Here is an 18298-nt window from a genome sequence, read left to right as displayed (position 1 = left end):
TATCAACTTGCCGCCCACCAAACTGAGGTTTGGTCAGCCGGTAGGGTTTTCCTGGTGCACGGGAGTTTATTCGGGCCCTCGAGTCACGTGAACAACAACAAAACCTCCGTAAACCACAAACTGTACGGATCTTCTTTTCATGCTTCCCGTTTCCCATTTTGTGGCCCTTTTTTTTGTGGAGGGTTGTCGGCATCACGTGACCGGATTAACTGTTTTTTTCGGATCTTTCGCCAAACTCCCACTCAAAACTCCGTAACGTCACTGTCTTACTTACCGTTACTACCTTAATGCGACTTAGTAATGCTTTCACCCAAGGTTATCCTCCTCACTGCAACTGGCCGGTCTCCACCAAGTGTCCACCCGTAGGCTGGCCACCCGAGAGTATATCCGCGTACCTCCGACAGACCTAGCAGTAGAAGAAACTAGCAGCACCCGTCGGGGTTGCTCAAAACGGAGCGGCCGAAGCGGTTTGCGCCGCGTACCACCGAGCGAAGCACCAGCCAAATCCGCCAGCGAAACCCAGCATCACCACCAAACCCCTGGTCATACGCCAGTGGCAGGCAACAGAAGGCAACAGAGGCAACAGATCTGACTGTTCCTCGAAGGCAAAGGTCATCTCGTCGTGCTCGAAGTTAAGCTCTAGAAAAACATATATCCGCACCAAGGCTTGATCACCGAATGTTTTTTTCGGGATTTTTTTTTTTTTTCTTTTTTCTCTTTGTTAATTACTAATTTTTATCGTTTGCTTAATAAAGCAGTCTTTTCGGTCGAGTTAGTTTGGACAGGTATTGAGTATTTCCAATAAGTTATTGCTAGTTACTTCTTAAATTATAGGTTTAGTCAGACAGCGAGTGCCGGAGAGGAAAAGGATTGAATTTCGACGGGTATTTGTCTTTTTGTTTGAATCATTGGTGAATTTCTCCAGGTTTTTTTTTTTTTCTTTCTTTCTTTGCAAATTGTCTATTGCAAAATGACTCCATCTTGGGATAATATCAAAACTGCGTTGAAGCAAGTGAATGGGAGTGGGATGAACCAAATGAACGGGGACGGGAAGGAGGTTGCGGTACGATCCAAGGATAATCTGGCTGATCTTACTGATAACGATGAGCAAAATTTAAGTTTTTACTCTTCTACTGTTACCAGCAATACCACGAGTGCCATGACCCCGACCACTGTTATCGAGGAAAACTGTGCTAAGAAACCACCCCGGAAACGTCAACGGTTGACGCTTGTTTGTGATAATTGTAAAAAAAGGAAAATCCGTTGTGATAAGCAATTACCTTGCAGTTCCTGTATCAGATCCAATTTACATGAAGCATGCCATTATTCCAATTGGTCCATTGGGAATAAGCATTCTATTGAACTCAATAATGAAAACACTTTTGATGTTGAACAAGCAAAAGTAGAAATCGATTATCTTAAGGAAAAAATCAAGTATCTAGAAGACCTTAAAGCCAAACAAAATGAATTGTCGAGTTTTGATAATTCGTCTACTTCATCGAGGAATTCTATATCGTCGTTTCATGTATCCACTGCATTACCTTCAGTAAATGTTCCCCCTACAGTGCTTCCACCTATAAATTTGAAACAAGAGGATACTAAGCATAAAATGAACTATTACGATGACTTATCTTGTGATTTCATTCTAGATAAAATAACGTCTTCGAATTGTAGTCCGAATTCAGTGGTTGGGGTCAACCCAGTGGCCAATACTTCAGAGACCATCAATTTTTATGAAAACTATTCAACCATTCACTCTTCTACTCCAATTAGAAGAGTCAATTATGGTCCTATTTCTTGGTCTTCGATGATGAAACGCGACGATGGCCTCAATATGCTATGGGAATACATGATTACGTATAAAATGGGATGCTTAAAAGAATCCGATATTAAGAAGAAGACTCATGACTCAAATCATGCCATTGACGATGAAATTGAAGACCGGTATAACGATTTGATAAAAAATTGGAATAAAAGATCAAAAGAAAATTCTGATTTAATGGATATGAAGCATTTAAAACAAAAAATTTTAAACCACTTACCGCCTAGAAGAGTTACTTGGTGTTTGATAAACCGATTCTTCAGGTATGTTTATCCATTTGCTCCGTTTCTTGACCAACAAAATTTTGAAGATTCAATGACAAACATTCTCGGAGGAAAACCTCCTGATGATACCCCTGTTGATGAAAAAATCAAAGATTTGAAAATCAACAGTAAAGAAGAATTCGCCAAACTTGGTTTATTATTTGTGATTCATCGATTCTCTTTTCTTTCAATGTTCACCAATAACGAACAAGAGAATATGGGATTACTAAGTTCGGTTTTCAATGAAGTAGGATACCCCGATATTCAATGCTCTAAAGCTTGTGTGGAAAATTTTGGTTATTTAATTGAAAATCCGATTTCAGTAGAAGTTATTGAATTAGCAAGATATTGTCTTCATTTATTCCCCTTAAATGCAGCTTATTCTTTACCAGCTTTGCAATTAATGTTTTATCTTCGAGTTTATAATAGATTTGCCCCGGAAGATGGCGATGGTGCCGATGGCGGTGATGCTCAAATGTCTAATGCAGTTATTGTTCAAATGGCTTATCATTCTGGTCTTAATCGGGAACCTTCAAAATATTCAGAAGATAACGATGAAGATGCAAAATTAAACCACATTAAAAGAAAAACTTGGTATTTTATAGTATTTGCTGAGTTATATCATAGTTACACATTTGGTAATCCATCAAGTCTTTCATCCATATCTTATGATACTAAAATTCCATTTGTTAATTCAAAAAATTCAAGTATTCCAAACGTTGAAGTTGAAGAGAAAGTTGTTTCAAATTTACAAACTTTCCTCAAATTTAAAGAACCAATTGATAAAGTATTAAAACAAATTTTGAATATTGATGGTAAAGTTAAATTAATCGAAGTTAGTGAAAATTTAAGTGATTTAGAAACCTTATTTTTCGGTCATTATTTAAGTATTGAAAATTTATTAGAAAAATCAAAAAATCAAATTCAAGTTGAACAAGTAATTGATAAAACATTTGCCGATCAAAATCCTCAAATTGGATTTGACTTATCCCAAAAAATTGTTACTGATGATTGCATGAAAATTCACGATACTAAATTTTATTTATCAATGTCATCATTTTTCATTTCGATTTATTTCCATTTATATTTATTTTACATAAATAAGAATCATAATTTATCCTTTTTCTATTTAAAGAAAAGTTTTATATTTTTATTAGAAGTTGTTCCATTTTACTCAAGAATAGTTGAATCTTCTGATTTGGTTTGTGATTTCATATTGAATCCAACCCTTGAAATGACAATTCATAAGGCAAATCAAATAGTCATGTCCTTCATAATTAAATTAGGATTTGTTATTTATGAAATGAAAAAAATTAGTCAAGAACTGAAAGAAGGTAAAAATTCAAACTTCTACCAATATCTTAACACCGTTGAAAATTTTAGAAATTCATTAATTAAAATTTCAAATTATTCAATTTACCAAATTCTGAAATTAAGCAATAGGTACTACTATGCTTGGAGAATTACAAAAGCTCATGATTTGGTTTTGAAAACAATTACAAGCATTCAATTCTACAAAGATAATTATCATCACCCAAAACTGAATTTTTTGAAAAAACCAAAATATTCAAAAAATCATTTAAAAGAATTACATTCATTAGTGCTTGATGCTATCGATAGAACTATTAACGAAACAAATAATCGTTGTTCCGAAGTTTATGTTAGTAATGCAGAAATTGATGCAAAATGGATGCAATCTCGTGGGTTGACCGACGATTTCGAATCAAATAAAAACTTGAGTGTCTTCAATATCTTTAATGATGATTTATGATCCACCCTCTTCATTTCTCCAATGTATTATTATCTCTATACACCCTTTCTCAGTTTTCTGCATTCCGCCCCACGCCTTATATTATTTTAATACCTTTTATATCCTTTTCTAGTGAAAACACCTTGTCCTTGTAGGCCTACATTATTCCCCAAACGTAAAAACACCCTCAGTCCCCGTTCCAGCATACCAGTAACTACCCCTGGCCCTCATCTGATCTCCCTGCCAGGACATGTGAATCGTTGATAGCCCTGAAATACTTATAAAATTCATTCCATCGTAGTTTTGCTCTCGTTTAAAATTTGAACAAAGTGAAAAGAAAAAAGAAAATTTTAATAAAGCCCTTTCTTCATATCCTTGTCTTACCTTACTGAAGTACTACTTCTTATCCTTCCACTCGCTATTTGAACCATCTCAACCAGCCTCTCGTTTCTTGGAGTTGCACGTTGTCAGGTCTCACTAATTATCTGTTTTTCTTTTTCCGTTGGGTATTTTTAGACTGAAGATTTCAGTTCATTACCAATCACAGTTAATTTTGATAACCATCTCAAGAGGATTGCTATTCAAGATGTATAAGCATACGAAGAAGATCGTGGTGGTGTGCTTGTTGATAACGGTGATCAACATCATATATTCATGCACCATAGATTATTCGCTATACGTGAGCTCACTAAAGAATGATTATTTCAGTAAGCTATCACCGACTTCTAAGATCAAAGAGATAACTCCGATATCGTTGATTGGGTACCATCATGATGTTCATAATGACTTGATGATTATTCAGAAACAACCAGATCCAAATAATGAATTTAACGATGAGATTGCGTCTCATTTTTGGCAGTTTATGAAATCGGAATATGTTAACGATAATAACGCTAATAAATTTGATATTAGATTGATTGATGGGTACAATTATGAAAAGGACTTGATTGAAATACATTCGAATGACTTGAGACTAAATGTGTCCCATTTTGAAATGATGGAATCGGAAAATTTATTAGCGAATTACTTGGTTGATTTTTTCAAGAATTTATGGACTATATTTGAAAAAACGGATCCCAAGATCCCTGGTATTAATAATGGTGATCATTATTCAGAAAGTAAAAAGAATAATAAGTATTCAAACAACGATGGTAAAATGCCAGTTTATGGCGGTCATTTGAGAGAAAATTATTTGGATGAAGCAATTCGTACTAAAGAAATGTTGGCTAGTTATATTCAACTTTCTGAACATGAAATTAACTCATTAGCTAATTCCCATCAATCTTTTATTGATCAAATGCCCCAAGATTTCCCTAAAGAAATTTACGATTATGGTAAACCTCATCATTTTATGCAAGGTGATGGGATTGTTTATTTAGGTGGAGGAAAATATAATCAATTAGCACTCACTTCAATAAGAACTTTGAGAAATACCGGTTCTAAGTTACCAGTTGAAATTATTATTCCTAAAAGGAGCGATTATGATATCGATTTATGTTCCAAAATCTTACCAAAATTTAATGCTAAATGTAAAATTTTAACTGATTATTTACCAAAGCATTTTGGTGATAAGATTAGTGGGTTCCAATTGAAAAACATTGCCTTGTTGATTTCTTCTTTCGAACGTATCTTATACCTTGATGCGGATAATTTGCCAATCAAAAACCCAGATATTCTTTTCATTAATAAACCTTTTGCAAATAAACATTTGGTTGTTTGGCCGGATTTATGGAGAAGATCTACATCTCCGTTATATTATGATATTGCTAAAATTAACGTTGATACCACTTCTAGAGTTCGTAATAGTTATCCTGCAAATGATGATAGAGGTTTCAAACCAGATGAAATTTCAATGCATGATTGTGATGGTGCCATTCCCGAAGCTTCAAGTGAAACCGGTCAAGTTTTGATTGATAAAAAAGTACATTTCAAAACATTAATCTTATCAATGTATTATAATTATTATGGTCCTGATTACTATTATCCTTTGTTCAGTCAAGGTGCTGCTGGTGAAGGTGACAAAGAAACGTTTATTGCTGCTGCTCATAAATTAAAACTTCCTTATTATCAAGTTAAAGAATTCAATAGAGAATTTGGTCCATTCAGAGGTGATACTGGTAAGCACGAAGTTTTCGGCATGGCCCAGTATGATCCAATCATTGATTATATTCAAGCTAATGAAGACGTTGAATCTAAACCAGAAGATGGTAAAACTGCAGGTGATTACTATAATGAACCTCCAACTGTGTATGCTAAAAACGCCGAAGATAAAGGTAACTCTAACTATAAATACCATTATTTCAAATCTTCAAACTTATTCTTTTTACATGCTAATTGGCCAAAATTCGATTTAGTTGAAATGTTCTTACGTAACTCATACGGTAGAGGTCCAAAAGGTGAACATGATAAAAGAAGAAGACTTTACAGTTACGAAATCCTCGATGAATTAAAAGGCTATGATTTCGAATTGGAAGTGATGTCAAATCTCGATTGGTGTTTCTGTAAATTATCAAATATTCATTTAAGTGGTGTACCTGAACCTGATTCTGATGAAAGAAACAAAATATGTCAAGAAATTACTCAACACATTGAGTTCTTGAAACAGGATAGACACGATTAGTAGTCTCCCTTGGCTTTGATAGACCCTGTTGCCTCGCCTTATTTGCATTCTTTACTTTTCCATTCTTTCCGGTTGTTTTCGAGAATTAATCCCTCTAATTCTACCCAACACCATTCTGCATATCTTTTGTTTCTTTATTTCCCTCCATTTGCTCTTGTTCGTTTTTTTTTTTTGTATAATTATTTAAATTTCATAAAACTATTCTTATTGTAAGCTTTCAAAAGGTACTAAATTTGCAATATAAAAAAAAAAACTCCTGCGAGAAAGTACAACGCAGTGAAAAAACAACGAAATACCAGAACCACGTTATAACTTTCAAATATACAACCAATTGACTTGTTTAAGCTTATAAAATGTCTTACGACGATAGATACGATGCATCTCTTGATTTATTGAGACGTTTGGATCCCAAAGATATCTCCAAGAACTTGAATGATATATGTACTTTGATTCAAAACGATTCCCAAGCAGAAGCCGGTGAGAATGAAGATTTGACTCAAGATTTGTTATCATCGGTTGATATACCATTGAAGGTTGCCAAATGTAAAGAGTCCGGAAAGGACTACTTGTGTTGTGATTATAACAGAGACGGAGACTCGTACAGATCTCCATGGTCTAATAAGTATTATCCAACTGTTACAACCGACGAAGCACCTCCTTATCCTTCCAATATTTTAAGACAATTAGAACTGAAGGCAAACGAAAGTTTTGACATCTACCGTGATTTATACTATGATGGTGCTGGTGCATCATCTGTTTACTTATGGGACACTGCTGAAGAAGAAACTGAAGAAGAAGATTCATTATCTGCTGGTTTTGCTGGAGTTGTTTTATTCAAAAAGGAAACAGAGGACAACTCTGGAAAGTGGGATTCCATTCATGTTTTTGAAGTGATACCTGAAGGAACTACATCTGCAACTTATAAGCTAACCTCTTCCGTTATTCTTGATTTACAAAATTCCTCAAAGGGATCATTATCGTTATCGGGTAATTTAACTAGACAAATTGAATCATCACAGCATTTATCTTTAGATGGAGGGGTTAATTTGGAAACGGCTCACTTAATCAATTTAGGTACTTTGATTGAAAAATCGGAATCAAATGTTAGAAATTTACTTCAGGAAGTTTATTTTGATAAATTGAAAAATATCATGTTGAGGGATTTGAGGTCTGTTGGTGATCTCAATAGTCAACAATTGGATAAATCCAAACAATCTGAATTAATCAAAGGTTTGCAAGGTTTGTAGTTCATTTTCGGTTCTTTTACATCTAATGTTCTTTATTTTCTTTTTATTTGCGCTTCATTTATATCGTTACTGCAACAAGTAATAAAATGTTATATACATTCGGCTTTATAAATCTACTTAGTAATATCTAAAACCCAATAACAAATTCCAAAGAATCCCTGTAAACAAAAGTAAAACCAAAAAAAAAATAAGAAAAGAAAAAAAAATAGAAAAGAAACCAAAAATATGACAGGACAGTTACCGTCTTTTAAGCAGTTCAGATCTGCGCAACAGAGTGTACATAGTAAGATCAACTTCCTCGTCATCGTCATCATTATTATTATTATCATTATTGTTAGCGTAGTCACTGTTATCATACGGTGCCTTTATTGTTGATTTTGTATCAGGAGATGTTTCATCCAAGCTAATTGTAGACCCAGTCTCTAAATTATACATTGGCTCAGTTCGAATATTTGGTCCGGTCAGTTCATTAGATGTTTGATTACTTGATTCTTCGTCTTCCCCTAAAGAAGATAGAACGTTTGATTTAACATCGTTAACAAAGGACCAGATCGAAGAGCTAACAGATTGCAACATATCCTCTGAAGTTCTATTTCGTGATTTTGACTTAATTGTTTCTGCTAGTATTGGATCAGAAGCTGGAGGAAAATATTGATCTAGATCAATATTTGATTTACTTCGATTATCAGATTTGCTTTTCAAAGGTGAGGGAATCGAGCTTGCACTAGCACTTGTACTGGATAATGAATCCTCTGAATGTCTTTTTCTACCATCTGTGGAAGTGCTACTTAATGAGAGTTTTCTTGAATGAAATGGTTGTGCTTGAGGATGTGGATGAGCACTAGTATTAGAATGAGTATAATCATGGTTCTGATTTTTATTGTTGAAGTACTGTTGGGAATTAGGACTCGGGATTAAAGATTTTTCAAATTCCTGAGTGAGTATGTTGTCGAATTGTTGAATGAGATTTAAAGGTTTTGATAAATTAGACCATAAGGCAGACTTATGTTTACTTTCTGAGTCCTGTTTGGAGATTGGATCAAGTGGGATATTATCGTTAGTGCTAGTATTTACCACGGCATTTGGAGATGTAGATGATAGAGTTCTTCTTCTAGGGCCAATCTTAGTACTTGCAATAGCTTCATCTCTAGGGTTACTATTCTGCCTAACCCCTCTGCCATTAGCAGTTAGGTTTTGGCCGCTTAATTCTCTGTACAAAGACTTCTGAATGACCTCTCTTAATCTATGGAGTTCCTTTTCATTTCTGTTCAATTTATTATTCAAATTATTAATATTATCTCTTATTTCCACTACTGACATTTCTTTTAAAGCAAGTAACCTTAGTTGATCATCAATTTCAAGAGTTTGTAAATGTTCGCTCAGAGGCAAAGGCACATCAAACTTGAGTTCTTCGGTCGCTGATGGGATTGGGGAGTTAGGCACTGTAATCAGAGGCGAATTCTCTGGAAGCTGAGGCAATGACTGTTGACTTGGGACTTGGGTATTGGAAAGTATCGAACTACTTCTCTTGTGGCCGTTTGCATTGGAGGGACTTGGATGCGATGAGATGGGCGACACCGCTAGATTAAAATTGATCCCCTTGGTTTTTGATCTCAAAGAACTCGATCGTGTGATTGGGGCCGACCTTGGCTTGGATGCTGAGGATGTCCGGGAATGGTTGAATTGCTTTGCCGGTGATGGCGTGGTGATTTCGGCCTGAGGAAGCAATGGGCTGCTGTTAACTGGGGATGATGATCCCGTCATCATTGTTGATTTTAACTCCTCGACACCTGTAAATGGGAACGCTAGTCAGAGACCTAATAAAGATACTTGAAAGATAATAAAAGCAAACCGTACCTGAATCTTTCGGTGTGACTCCAATTATAGCACTCGTTCCGATGTTTTGATCTGCTCAGGACAGTTGTCTGTTTGTTTGGTATTGTATTGTTTATACACTGTTTATCGAAGACTGTTTTACGTCTTTATGTAGTTGTCGTTTTTTTTTTTTTTTTTTGGTTTTTTTTGTTTTTTTGATTTTGTAAAAACGCGCGAAATGTTATGATAATAAGGAAATACAGTAACAATCGTCTCACCTGGAAGATAGCACTACTTGATACCCTAAACAGTTGGTAGACAATTGAGTGGATCAGTATATGTATGGCGGTATAGTGTGAGTTTTGAGATGATTGAAAGACCCCCAATATTGGCCAATATCGACCCATCGGTTTTGAAATGGAGTAAATGGATCATTATCTTGCTTATTGCCAGAGCACCAAGGCCTGTTTCATGGGCTAACTTTATTGCATTGAATCCATTGATAAGAAAGTTGTTGCAAAGGGTTGTTAAGACCTATAGGAAAGATTTTGAACTGGCTACGGTGAAACGGAGACTTTCGAAACTATCTAATTTCATAACTAGTGTATTTCTACTATTTGCTAGTGCTGATAATGATAAGATTCCTAAAGATTACGGACTGATATACATTTGGATGAGTTACTACGGAGAGTTGAATCCTCCAAGTGCACTGAATATCTTGGTTTCGCCTCACATTTCACCGTTTCTTAAGGTTAATCATTACCGATCCAAATGGCTAACCAGGATTTATCGGAATAAAGAATATGTTATCTACCCGATGATATTTGCCCAGATACTTTCTAACTATTTAACTCCAACACGGTATAAGCTCAACCAGCGGTATTTGTCCAGCTCTATCAAAAAATGGCTTTTGAATCCGATATGGATTAACTATTCTCTAGGGGTTGGTTATCATAGTCTAGACTGGTTGGGACTTTTCAAGAGTTATTTATTCCACAATGTGTGTATATTCAGTTTTATTGCTTTAACAAATTTCAAAGCACGCTTCCTTGATCGTTATTATGAATTGAAACATAAGATTTATCCAATCAAAACTGAAACTTACTTTGGTATTATTAAGAATTATCTTTTGTATGCTTTCCATACAAGTAATTCTATCATCAACTTTATCTATTGCTCAAATCTACTTTCTATATTTTTCATTACTATATCCTCACCAATATTAGCATATTCAGCTAATCCAACATCTCCAGCAAACTTTTTTCAAAGGTTATACTTGACCCATTCAAAATTCTTCTTTAAATCTTACGTTAAGACTATTGGTGCGTTGGCAGCATTTATCACTTTATACATTAATTCAATGGATCTTTTGCCAGATACCGGATACCACTCAACAGCTTACGAAAATAGCCTAGAAGATAGTTTCCATAATGTGAGAGAATCGAAGAATGTTCGTAGAATATCCAAGAGTTTTTTCGATGCCTTAAATCTTTACCTTTTCAGATTAATTCTTCTATCCAAGTGGAGAATATTGAAAGAGAATCACCCTTGGTTCAAATTATTGACTCTCAAATCCTGGAATAGAATTGAGGCAATCGCAATGAGTTATGGAATTTGGAAAATAATGAACTTGAATGATTTTGTTCGTTGGAATAATATTCCAGAAAATTTCCGTGAATGTGCCAGATTACAAAATGAATCGTTAATTAAATTGGTCGATCGGATAATGTAATCTATAATCTTTACTAATGTTTCTAGTGACGTTCATAATACTACAAATTGTTCTTTTTGTTGATAGAAAATGTAAAAATTCTTTTTTTTTTGAAAGTTCTAATAATTACATAGAGAAGAAAGAAATAAAACACATTAAATTCGTGCCTATAATTGAAGAAATAAAGGATCAAGTTTCATTAATAACCACCGGCACCTGGAACATTCTCCTTACCTTTTAACTTAGTCAATAAGCCTTTGAATCTAGTTTTGTCTCTATTTTCATCAGCAGTTGGTTCACCAACTTCACCAACTAATTCATTAACTCTATCCCATAAAGTACCTCTTTTCAAAAATCCATCTCTTTTCTCTAAAAATTCTTCTTGCTCTTTCAAGACTTCTTTGGTGTGTTGTTCTCTCTTGTTATTGTAATTATCATAAAAATCATCAATAGTTTTTTGAGCTTTATCAACAATATCTTGTTTAGATTTAGCATTGGCTTGTTCTCTTTTCTCAATTTCCAATTCACGACGTTCCTTCCATTCTTTCAAATGTTCTGATTCTCCTTGAATCAAATGGTTATCGTTAGACCCATTAAATCCTTCATCAGCTGTTTCTGCTTCTGTTTCTGCTGCTGCTTGTTCTTGCCTTTCGGCCTCGGTTTCATCGACCTCTGGAAACTGTTCTTTGAAATCATTTATGTCATCGTCGTCACTACCGTTCAACACATCAGCATCTTGATCAGTCTTGAATTCTTCCCCTAATAGTTCTTTTTCACGGGACAAAAAATCAGAATCAAACTCTTTGCCTGGTTCAGTAGATGTTAAATCATTATCTATGGTTTCTAAAGCTGGATATTTATCAGACATCTTATCTCTTATATCGACTGTATTAGTTTCAATTACTCAATTGTACTGAAAAGTAACTATTAATATCAATGTTTGAGTTCCAGTTTTCTTTCGATTCTTTAAAGTGTGAACAAAAAATGCGTGTCAACTTTCAAAATCTTTTGCTACGTGCGACAATTTCTCAGTGCCAGACGACATTTCGTGACATATGTCGTTTTTTGCAATCATATAATTACATCAGTTGGGGATAGTTTAGAAATAAATAGATTAATATACAAAAGGGTCCTTAAGTAACGATTGACTTCTCGATGCTGTATACACGGACGGAGGAATCGACGCTTCCGACAGCTAAAATAAGCTTGTTGCCATTTTCATGGAGGTGAGGACTGAAGCTAAGTTTATTGATTCTTCCGGCTGGGGTAATGATGGTGTCAAATTGGTGATTAGAGACAAAGCCTTTGGATTCTTCTTCGAGATTGACTGAGTATAAGGATATAGAGCCACTTTCGGTACCCACAGCTATACTCAACTTATTTCCACTGAGTAATGATTCTTGGAAGCATGCAACAGAGGTGACTGGGTCGGCCACTTTCGAGGAAGCAATGAGTCTTGCTTCGGTTTGGTCTATTTGCCAAAGCTTGATTTGTTTGTCACGAGAACCGGTGACAAAGAATTGGCCGAATTTGTTTTGAGGTGCCCAAGAACAATCCCAGATAATTCTGGTATGGGCTTTTTCTTTGAGTTGAACTAGCTCAAAGCTTCCTTTTGCTTCATCGACAACTTTCCATAAAGTGAAGGATCTGTCTCTTGAAACTGCAATTAAGTATTGACCGTCTGGAGAGAATTCTAAACTGGTGATGGTCAAAGTATGGCCCTCTAATAATTGATCTAGTTGTTTATATTCATCTTCACTGTCGAATATTCTAACGACCGCGTGTTTTGCAGAATTGGATCTACAAGCTGAAGCTATCAAACGACCACTTGGACTAGTAGCGGTACAAGTGATCTCGTAACCATGGCCGTACAATTTTTCAATTTCGGGGAATAAAGTATATCTTTGTAAGTGGTCTTCCAAAGGAGGTCCATTCAAGGTAGCCAAGATATCGTCATCTGCGGTGGCTGCACTGACGTTGTTGGCTTCGTCTTCTTGTTGTTGCGAAACTTGACCATCTTCTATGTGAGCTTCATTGGCAGCCTTATTAGACAATCCCAAAACTGGTAAGGATGCAGATTCAGGTAATGCATCATCATTTGCTTGAATATCTATGTTACAGTGTTTTTTCAAAAGAGAACTTATAGAATTGGTTATTTCGAAAACTCTTAAAATTTTTTCATCACCACCAGAAACAAATTTTGTATTAGTTATATTATCCATACAAATCATATCATACCCATGGATTTGTGGTCTAGCAAATTCATGCCAAGTTTTAAAGTCTCTTCCGGCTACCCAAGGAGCAAATAATCTGGTGGTTTGATCCAAAGAAGTAGCTGTGAAGTAATCACCATTCTTTGACCAAACAACATCTGTGATTTCCCTTGTAGAACCAGTGACTGCTAAAGTTGATTCAAAAGTTTTGGCCTCTTCGTCTTTACTCTCATAGAGCCTGAACGAACCAGTTTTACCATTAGCGAGAATATATTGTTTTTGGTTATTATCCAAGAACCAAAGACATGACCAGAAACCACCACTAGCCCCTGTAGCAGTAGATGCACCTTTAATAGACATTTCACCAAGTCTATTCACACAACACCAAATCCCCGATTCGTCATCCATTTCCCAGATCATTAATGCAGTATCGGCACTTGATGATAATAATTGTAGTTTTTTGTTGGGTGAATCATTCAAATAGGAGGGATGCCATTGTAATCCAGTGACCCAATCGTCATGTCCCATTATAAGAGCCTCGAAACTGAATGCTGCTCTAGATGGTGTTGAAGCAGATTCATTGAATGTAAATTTATATTGTTTGTTGGATAAAAGGATTAATTTCAGCTCATCTTCATCTGAATCATCAATCATATCGTTTAATCGAAGTCTCCATAATCTTATATATCTATCTTGTGCACCACTAGCCAATATATAACTTTTATGTTTAGTATCTGCAACAAAACTTAAGCACTTAATCCAGTCTTCATGACCAGTCATTGCAGCTGCTTGATTGAAATGGGAGATTTGTGAGTTATTCGATGACAATTGAAATGAGTATATGAATAAATTGAATGTGGTCCCACCAACCGCTAAAAGGTAGTTCCCATTTTCGTCAATATCTTGTAGAGCCAAGGCTAATGGGTAAAAATTGAATCTTACTTGGAATTCGTGGATCAAATTGACATTTCCCGTTTCACTAAACCCCCATAATGCAATGAATCCATCAGCACTACCTGTAGCAAAGACTCTTTCATCTATAACACTGAGACAAGTAATCGAATCTTCATGATAGTTGATACTTTGATGAAGAGTAAATGAGCTTCCTTCATTCTTCCAGACGTTGATTTGACTATCTTCACCAACGGAAACAAAATACGGGGTTCCAGGAATAAATCTTATACCAGTGATTTCCTTAGTGTGTTGTTTCAAGGTAGAGTAAACACCTTTCTTATCTTTTGCAATTGGATCCCATAAGGCTATAGTGTTTGAAGCCCCAAATGCGACTAAACTCTCTGCTTGATTGTAATCAGCAACGTAAGCCTGTCTGTTGGCACCTATGAACACGGCCTCTTCTTCTATGAATTTGAAAACAGTCATGCTTATTACCTAAGGAGAACTTCAAAGCATCAGAAATCAAAAAATGAAAAAAAAAAATCGAAGACTTGAATTTAAAAAAAAATTTTTGAGAAACATCGCGAACGAACATTTGAAATCTTTCAACTAAGCAGCTTTGGAAAACACGATAAACAAGTATTTGGGGTCATTTACATCAGCAGGTTCAGTTGAATATATTGTATTCCATAATGGTATCAGCGTACGTATTAAGTTATTTGACATAGGTTTTGGTCAATTGCATGCTAACATTGAGAAATAGCCTTGTTCTCGTTCAAAGAGCTACTCCGGAAACGATAACACAATTCCACGATCAATTATCTAATGAATTGCCAAACTTGAAAGGCGAGTGGAACTTCAGTTTCAAGATTTTCCGTAACAATCCATTTTCCATACCTCCGGAGTTGATCCACACCCATGAGACATCTCCTGACACCAAATATTTACATACTTTAACCCCATCGTACTTGAATGATTCATGTATTACATTGATAAACAGAAGAACTGTGGGGATATTCAGCAATTTGATCCAAGAAGAAGCTGGGGAATTGAATCCGGAATTTGCAATACCCAACGACCATTTACATAAGGGAGTTACCACGGGATTAAATGATCCTTTTGATTTTGTAATAAACCAACGACTTCAGGGTCTTTGGACTCAAAGACAATCGATCAAGGGTGACGGTGGACAAATATACGAGCTTGAGAATGGGAATCTAATAATCAGAACCTCAAACGTCTTCTTGCATGGTAATTTTAGAGGACTTCTAATACAAATTGAATTGCAAAACTGTAAAGAAAATGACAGACAAGCATCCTTCCAAAAAATAATAGAAAAATACAACATTCCTACGGGTAGCTTATGTTGTGAGGTCTTGGATCCCTCCTCACTAGATAAATATGGAGATTTGGCTCTTCAATACTCTGAAATCTTTAATTTTTAAACCTTTCTCCGTATCATGTTCTGTATTGTAGAAGGTTTGCGTCACGTGATGCCTGGTCTTGAATTTTTTTTCTCTTTTTTTTTTTTTTTTGTTAGCGAAAATAATTTTTCTATGCGACCGATGAGATGGGAAGAGATTTGATTAATTTTTGCATCGTTATAGCATTCCACTAGATTATAGTTATATAACAGACGGGATGGGTAAGAAGAATCAGAACCGGAAAGAGAGCACTCTCAATAGAAAACAACAGCGTCAAAAGGAGGAAGAGGAGCTCCAGAAACTCCAAGAAAGAATAGAAGAAATCGATCCAGTAAAAGATGAAAAGACGTTTACTAGATTTAGCGACCTCCCAATAACCAAGAATACTTTACAAGGTCTTACCGATTCAAACTTTGTTTCGCTAACTGATATTCAAAAGAAGTCCATTAGTGTTGCATTGAAAGGAGATGATCTTATGGCAACAGCTAGAACCGGTTCTGGGAAAACTTTAGCATTTTTAATTCCAATGATTGAATCCTTGATAAGAAATAAGATTACTGAGTACGATGGTCTTGCAGCTCTTATTATTTCTCCAACTAGAGAATTGGCCATTCAAATTTTCGAAGTGTTGACCAAAATCGGTAGACATAATACATTTTCGGCTGGTTTAGTTACTGGTGGGAAAGATGTTAAGTACGAAAAGGAAAGAGTTTCCAGAATGAATATTTTAGTTGGTACTCCTGGTAGAGTTTCTCAGCATTTAAATGAAACCGTTGGTATGGAAACTTCCAATTTACAAATGCTTGTTCTTGATGAAGCAGATAGATGTTTAGACATGGGTTTTAAAAAACAAATTGACAATATCATTGGGCATTTACCTCCTACAAGACAAACGCTTTTATATTCAGCTACTCAATCAGAAACTGTCAAGGATTTGGCCAGATTATCATTAACAAACCCAAAAAGAATTGGTATATCATCAGATGAAGAAATATCTGCTACCCCTGAATCATTAGAACAATATTATATCAAAATACCCTTGGATGAAAAATTGGATGTTTTATGGTCTTTCATAAAATCCCATCTCAAGAGTAAAATTTTGGTGTTTTTCTCGTCACTGAGACAAGTCCAATTTGCATACGAAACATTCCGTACTTTGCAACCAGGTATTACTTTAATGAAATTATATGGTCGTAATAAACAAACTTCTAGAATGGAAACAACCGTCAAGTTCTCAAGAGCACAAGCAGCGTGTCTTTTCGCAACTGATATCGTTGCAAGAGGTTTGGATTTTCCTGCTATTGACTGGGTTGTTCAAGTTGATTGTCCCGAAGATACTGCCACCTACGTTCATAGAGTTGGTCGTGCTGCCCGTTTCGGTCGTCAAGGTAAATCTCTTCTCATGCTTTTACCATCAGAGGAAGATGCTATGTTGAAAAGATTGAAAAGTCATAAAATTGAACCTAAATTCATGAATATAAAACTGAAAAATAAAAAATCTATAAGACCCCAATTGCAGTCATTATGTTTCCATGATACCGCCATGAAAAACCTTGGTCAAAGAGCATTCATTTCATACTATAGGTCGGTTTACGTTCAAAAAGATAAAGAGGTATTTAAGGTAGATGAATTGCCAGCTGAAAAATATGCTGAATCACTTGGTTTACCAGGTGCTCCTAAAATTAAAATAAAAGGTGGACAAGCAAACAAAGAAAAGAAGAATGCATCAAGACAATTACTTGCGCTATCAAAGGCAAATGAAGATGGTGAGGTTGAAGAAGATGAAAGTAAAAAACCTAAAACTAAATACGATAGAATGTTTGAAAGACAAAATCAAACCGTTTTATCTAAAAATTACTTGAATTTAACCGGTACTCAACTCAGGGATGATAAGAATGAAGATAGCGATGAAGATGATTTCATGTCAGTTAAACGTCAAGATCACGAATTAAAAGAAGAAGATCTCCCAGATTTGACCATCCCAGTCTCCAAAAGACAAGCTAAAAAGGCACTTTCAAAGAAAGCAAGTAGCGCTTCCAAAGGTAACTCTACAAAACTTGTTTTCGACGACGAAGGTGTGGCTCATCCTATTTATGAATTAGAAGAAGAAGAAGTTTTTGTTAAAGCTGGAGACGCTAAATCCCAAAAGGAAGCTTTTGTCAATAAAGAAACTGCTTTAATGAACCAGGCTGATGTTGAAGATAAAATGACAGCAAAAGAAAAGAGACAAGAAAAGAAGAGAAAGAGAAGAGAACTTGAAAAAGCCGCAAGGGAAGAAGATATTTCGGATGGTGATGAGGAAACAGTTGTCACCCTCGGAAATGCTGATTTGGATAGAGATCTCGAATATTCTAACGATGAGCAAGATGAACCCAAATCAAAGAAACCTAAATGGTTTGATAATGACAAAAATGTGGATTCTGAAGCTCAAGACAATATTGTTGAGCTTGATGAACCAGAAACCTTGGAAGATTTGGAAGCTTTGACTTCTAAATTATTACAAAATTAATGTATATATAGACTCTTAATTTAATTCATT

At 35.4% G+C, this 18298-nt stretch overlaps 9 protein-coding genes across 9 annotated transcripts; 6 read left to right on the top strand and 3 right to left on the bottom strand.

Moving 5' to 3' along the window:
• Nucleotides 1-1609: 1609 nt before the first annotated feature.
• HYPBUDRAFT_115564 (fungal specific transcription factor domain-containing protein) lies at nucleotides 1610-3856 on the top strand (the record flags this gene model as incomplete). The annotated part of the gene is made up of 2 exons (XM_020219130.1): nucleotides 1610-2960; nucleotides 3024-3856. 2 exons carry the CDS (start codon nucleotides 1610-1612, stop codon nucleotides 3854-3856), a joined length of 2184 nt encoding a protein of 727 aa, XP_020073775.1.
• A 283-nt stretch (nucleotides 3857-4139) lies between these two features.
• Nucleotides 4140-6620, top strand: MNN24 (Mnn24p). The gene has a single exon (XM_020223207.1). It carries the CDS (start codon nucleotides 4422-4424, stop codon nucleotides 6453-6455), a length of 2034 nt encoding a protein of 677 aa, XP_020073774.1. The 5' UTR covers nucleotides 4140-4421; the 3' UTR covers nucleotides 6456-6620.
• Nucleotides 6621-6808: 188 nt separating this feature from the next.
• Nucleotides 6809-7702, top strand: HYPBUDRAFT_159115 (F-actin-capping protein subunit beta; the record flags this gene model as incomplete). The annotated part of the gene is made up of 1 exon (XM_020222422.1): nucleotides 6809-7702. One exon carries the CDS (start codon nucleotides 6809-6811, stop codon nucleotides 7700-7702), a length of 894 nt encoding a protein of 297 aa, XP_020073773.1.
• Nucleotides 7703-7871: 169 nt separating this feature from the next.
• On the bottom strand, nucleotides 7872-9659 carry HYPBUDRAFT_154304 (uncharacterized protein). Its single transcript, XM_020222007.1, has one exon. The coding sequence runs from the start codon at nucleotides 9467-9469 to the stop codon at nucleotides 7940-7942; it is 1530 nt and encodes a 509-aa protein (XP_020073772.1). The 5' UTR covers nucleotides 9470-9659; the 3' UTR covers nucleotides 7872-7939.
• Nucleotides 9660-9842: 183 nt separating this feature from the next.
• Nucleotides 9843-11249, top strand: HYPBUDRAFT_145467 (uncharacterized protein; the record flags this gene model as incomplete). Its single annotated transcript, XM_020219911.1, has 1 exon — nucleotides 9843-11249. The coding sequence occupies exon 1, from the start codon at nucleotides 9885-9887 to the stop codon at nucleotides 11247-11249; it is 1365 nt and encodes a 454-aa protein (XP_020073771.1). The 5' UTR covers nucleotides 9843-9884.
• Nucleotides 11250-11284: 35 nt separating this feature from the next.
• Nucleotides 11285-12229, bottom strand: CLC1 (Clc1p). The gene has a single exon (XM_020222913.1). The coding sequence runs from the start codon at nucleotides 12094-12096 to the stop codon at nucleotides 11428-11430; it is 669 nt and encodes a 222-aa protein (XP_020073770.1). The 5' UTR covers nucleotides 12097-12229; the 3' UTR covers nucleotides 11285-11427.
• A 132-nt stretch (nucleotides 12230-12361) lies between these two features.
• Nucleotides 12362-14821, bottom strand: HYPBUDRAFT_8559 (Elongator subunit; the record flags this gene model as incomplete). Its single annotated transcript, XM_020223760.1, has 1 exon — nucleotides 12362-14821. One exon carries the CDS (start codon nucleotides 14819-14821, stop codon nucleotides 12362-12364), a length of 2460 nt encoding a protein of 819 aa, XP_020073769.1.
• A 135-nt stretch (nucleotides 14822-14956) lies between these two features.
• On the top strand, nucleotides 14957-15781 carry MED20 (Med20p; the record flags this gene model as incomplete). Its single annotated transcript, XM_020222006.1, has 2 exons — nucleotides 14957-15038; nucleotides 15099-15781. The coding sequence occupies exons 1-2, from the start codon at nucleotides 15028-15030 to the stop codon at nucleotides 15778-15780; spliced, it is 693 nt and encodes a 230-aa protein (XP_020073768.1). The 5' UTR covers nucleotides 14957-15027.
• Nucleotides 15782-15907: 126 nt separating this feature from the next.
• HCA4 (RNA-dependent ATPase) lies at nucleotides 15908-18283 on the top strand. The gene has a single exon (XM_020222005.1). The coding sequence runs from the start codon at nucleotides 15977-15979 to the stop codon at nucleotides 18266-18268; it is 2292 nt and encodes a 763-aa protein (XP_020073767.1). The 5' UTR covers nucleotides 15908-15976; the 3' UTR covers nucleotides 18269-18283.
• Nucleotides 18284-18298: the final 15 nt, after the last annotated feature.

Source organism: Hyphopichia burtonii (genome assembly GCF_001661395.1).
Source record: "Hyphopichia burtonii NRRL Y-1933 unplaced genomic scaffold HYPBUscaffold_10, whole genome shotgun sequence".
NCBI lineage: Eukaryota > Fungi > Ascomycota > Pichiomycetes > Serinales > Debaryomycetaceae > Hyphopichia > Hyphopichia burtonii.
The sequence above is the reverse complement of the archived record's forward strand: the minus strand, read 5'-3'. Positions and strand labels throughout refer to the sequence as shown.

Excerpts from the sequence above, each read along its gene's own strand:
- CLC1 (XM_020222913.1), bottom strand. The coding sequence starts at position 12,096 with ATGTCTGATAAATATCCAGCTTTAGAAACCATAGATAATGATTTAACA.
- HCA4 (XM_020222005.1), top strand. The coding sequence starts at position 15,977 with ATGGGTAAGAAGAATCAGAACCGGAAAGAGAGCACTCTCAATAGAAAA.
- HYPBUDRAFT_154304 (XM_020222007.1), bottom strand. The coding sequence starts at position 9,469 with ATGATGACGGGATCATCATCCCCAGTTAACAGCAGCCCATTGCTTCCT.
- MNN24 (XM_020223207.1), top strand. The coding sequence starts at position 4,422 with ATGTATAAGCATACGAAGAAGATCGTGGTGGTGTGCTTGTTGATAACG.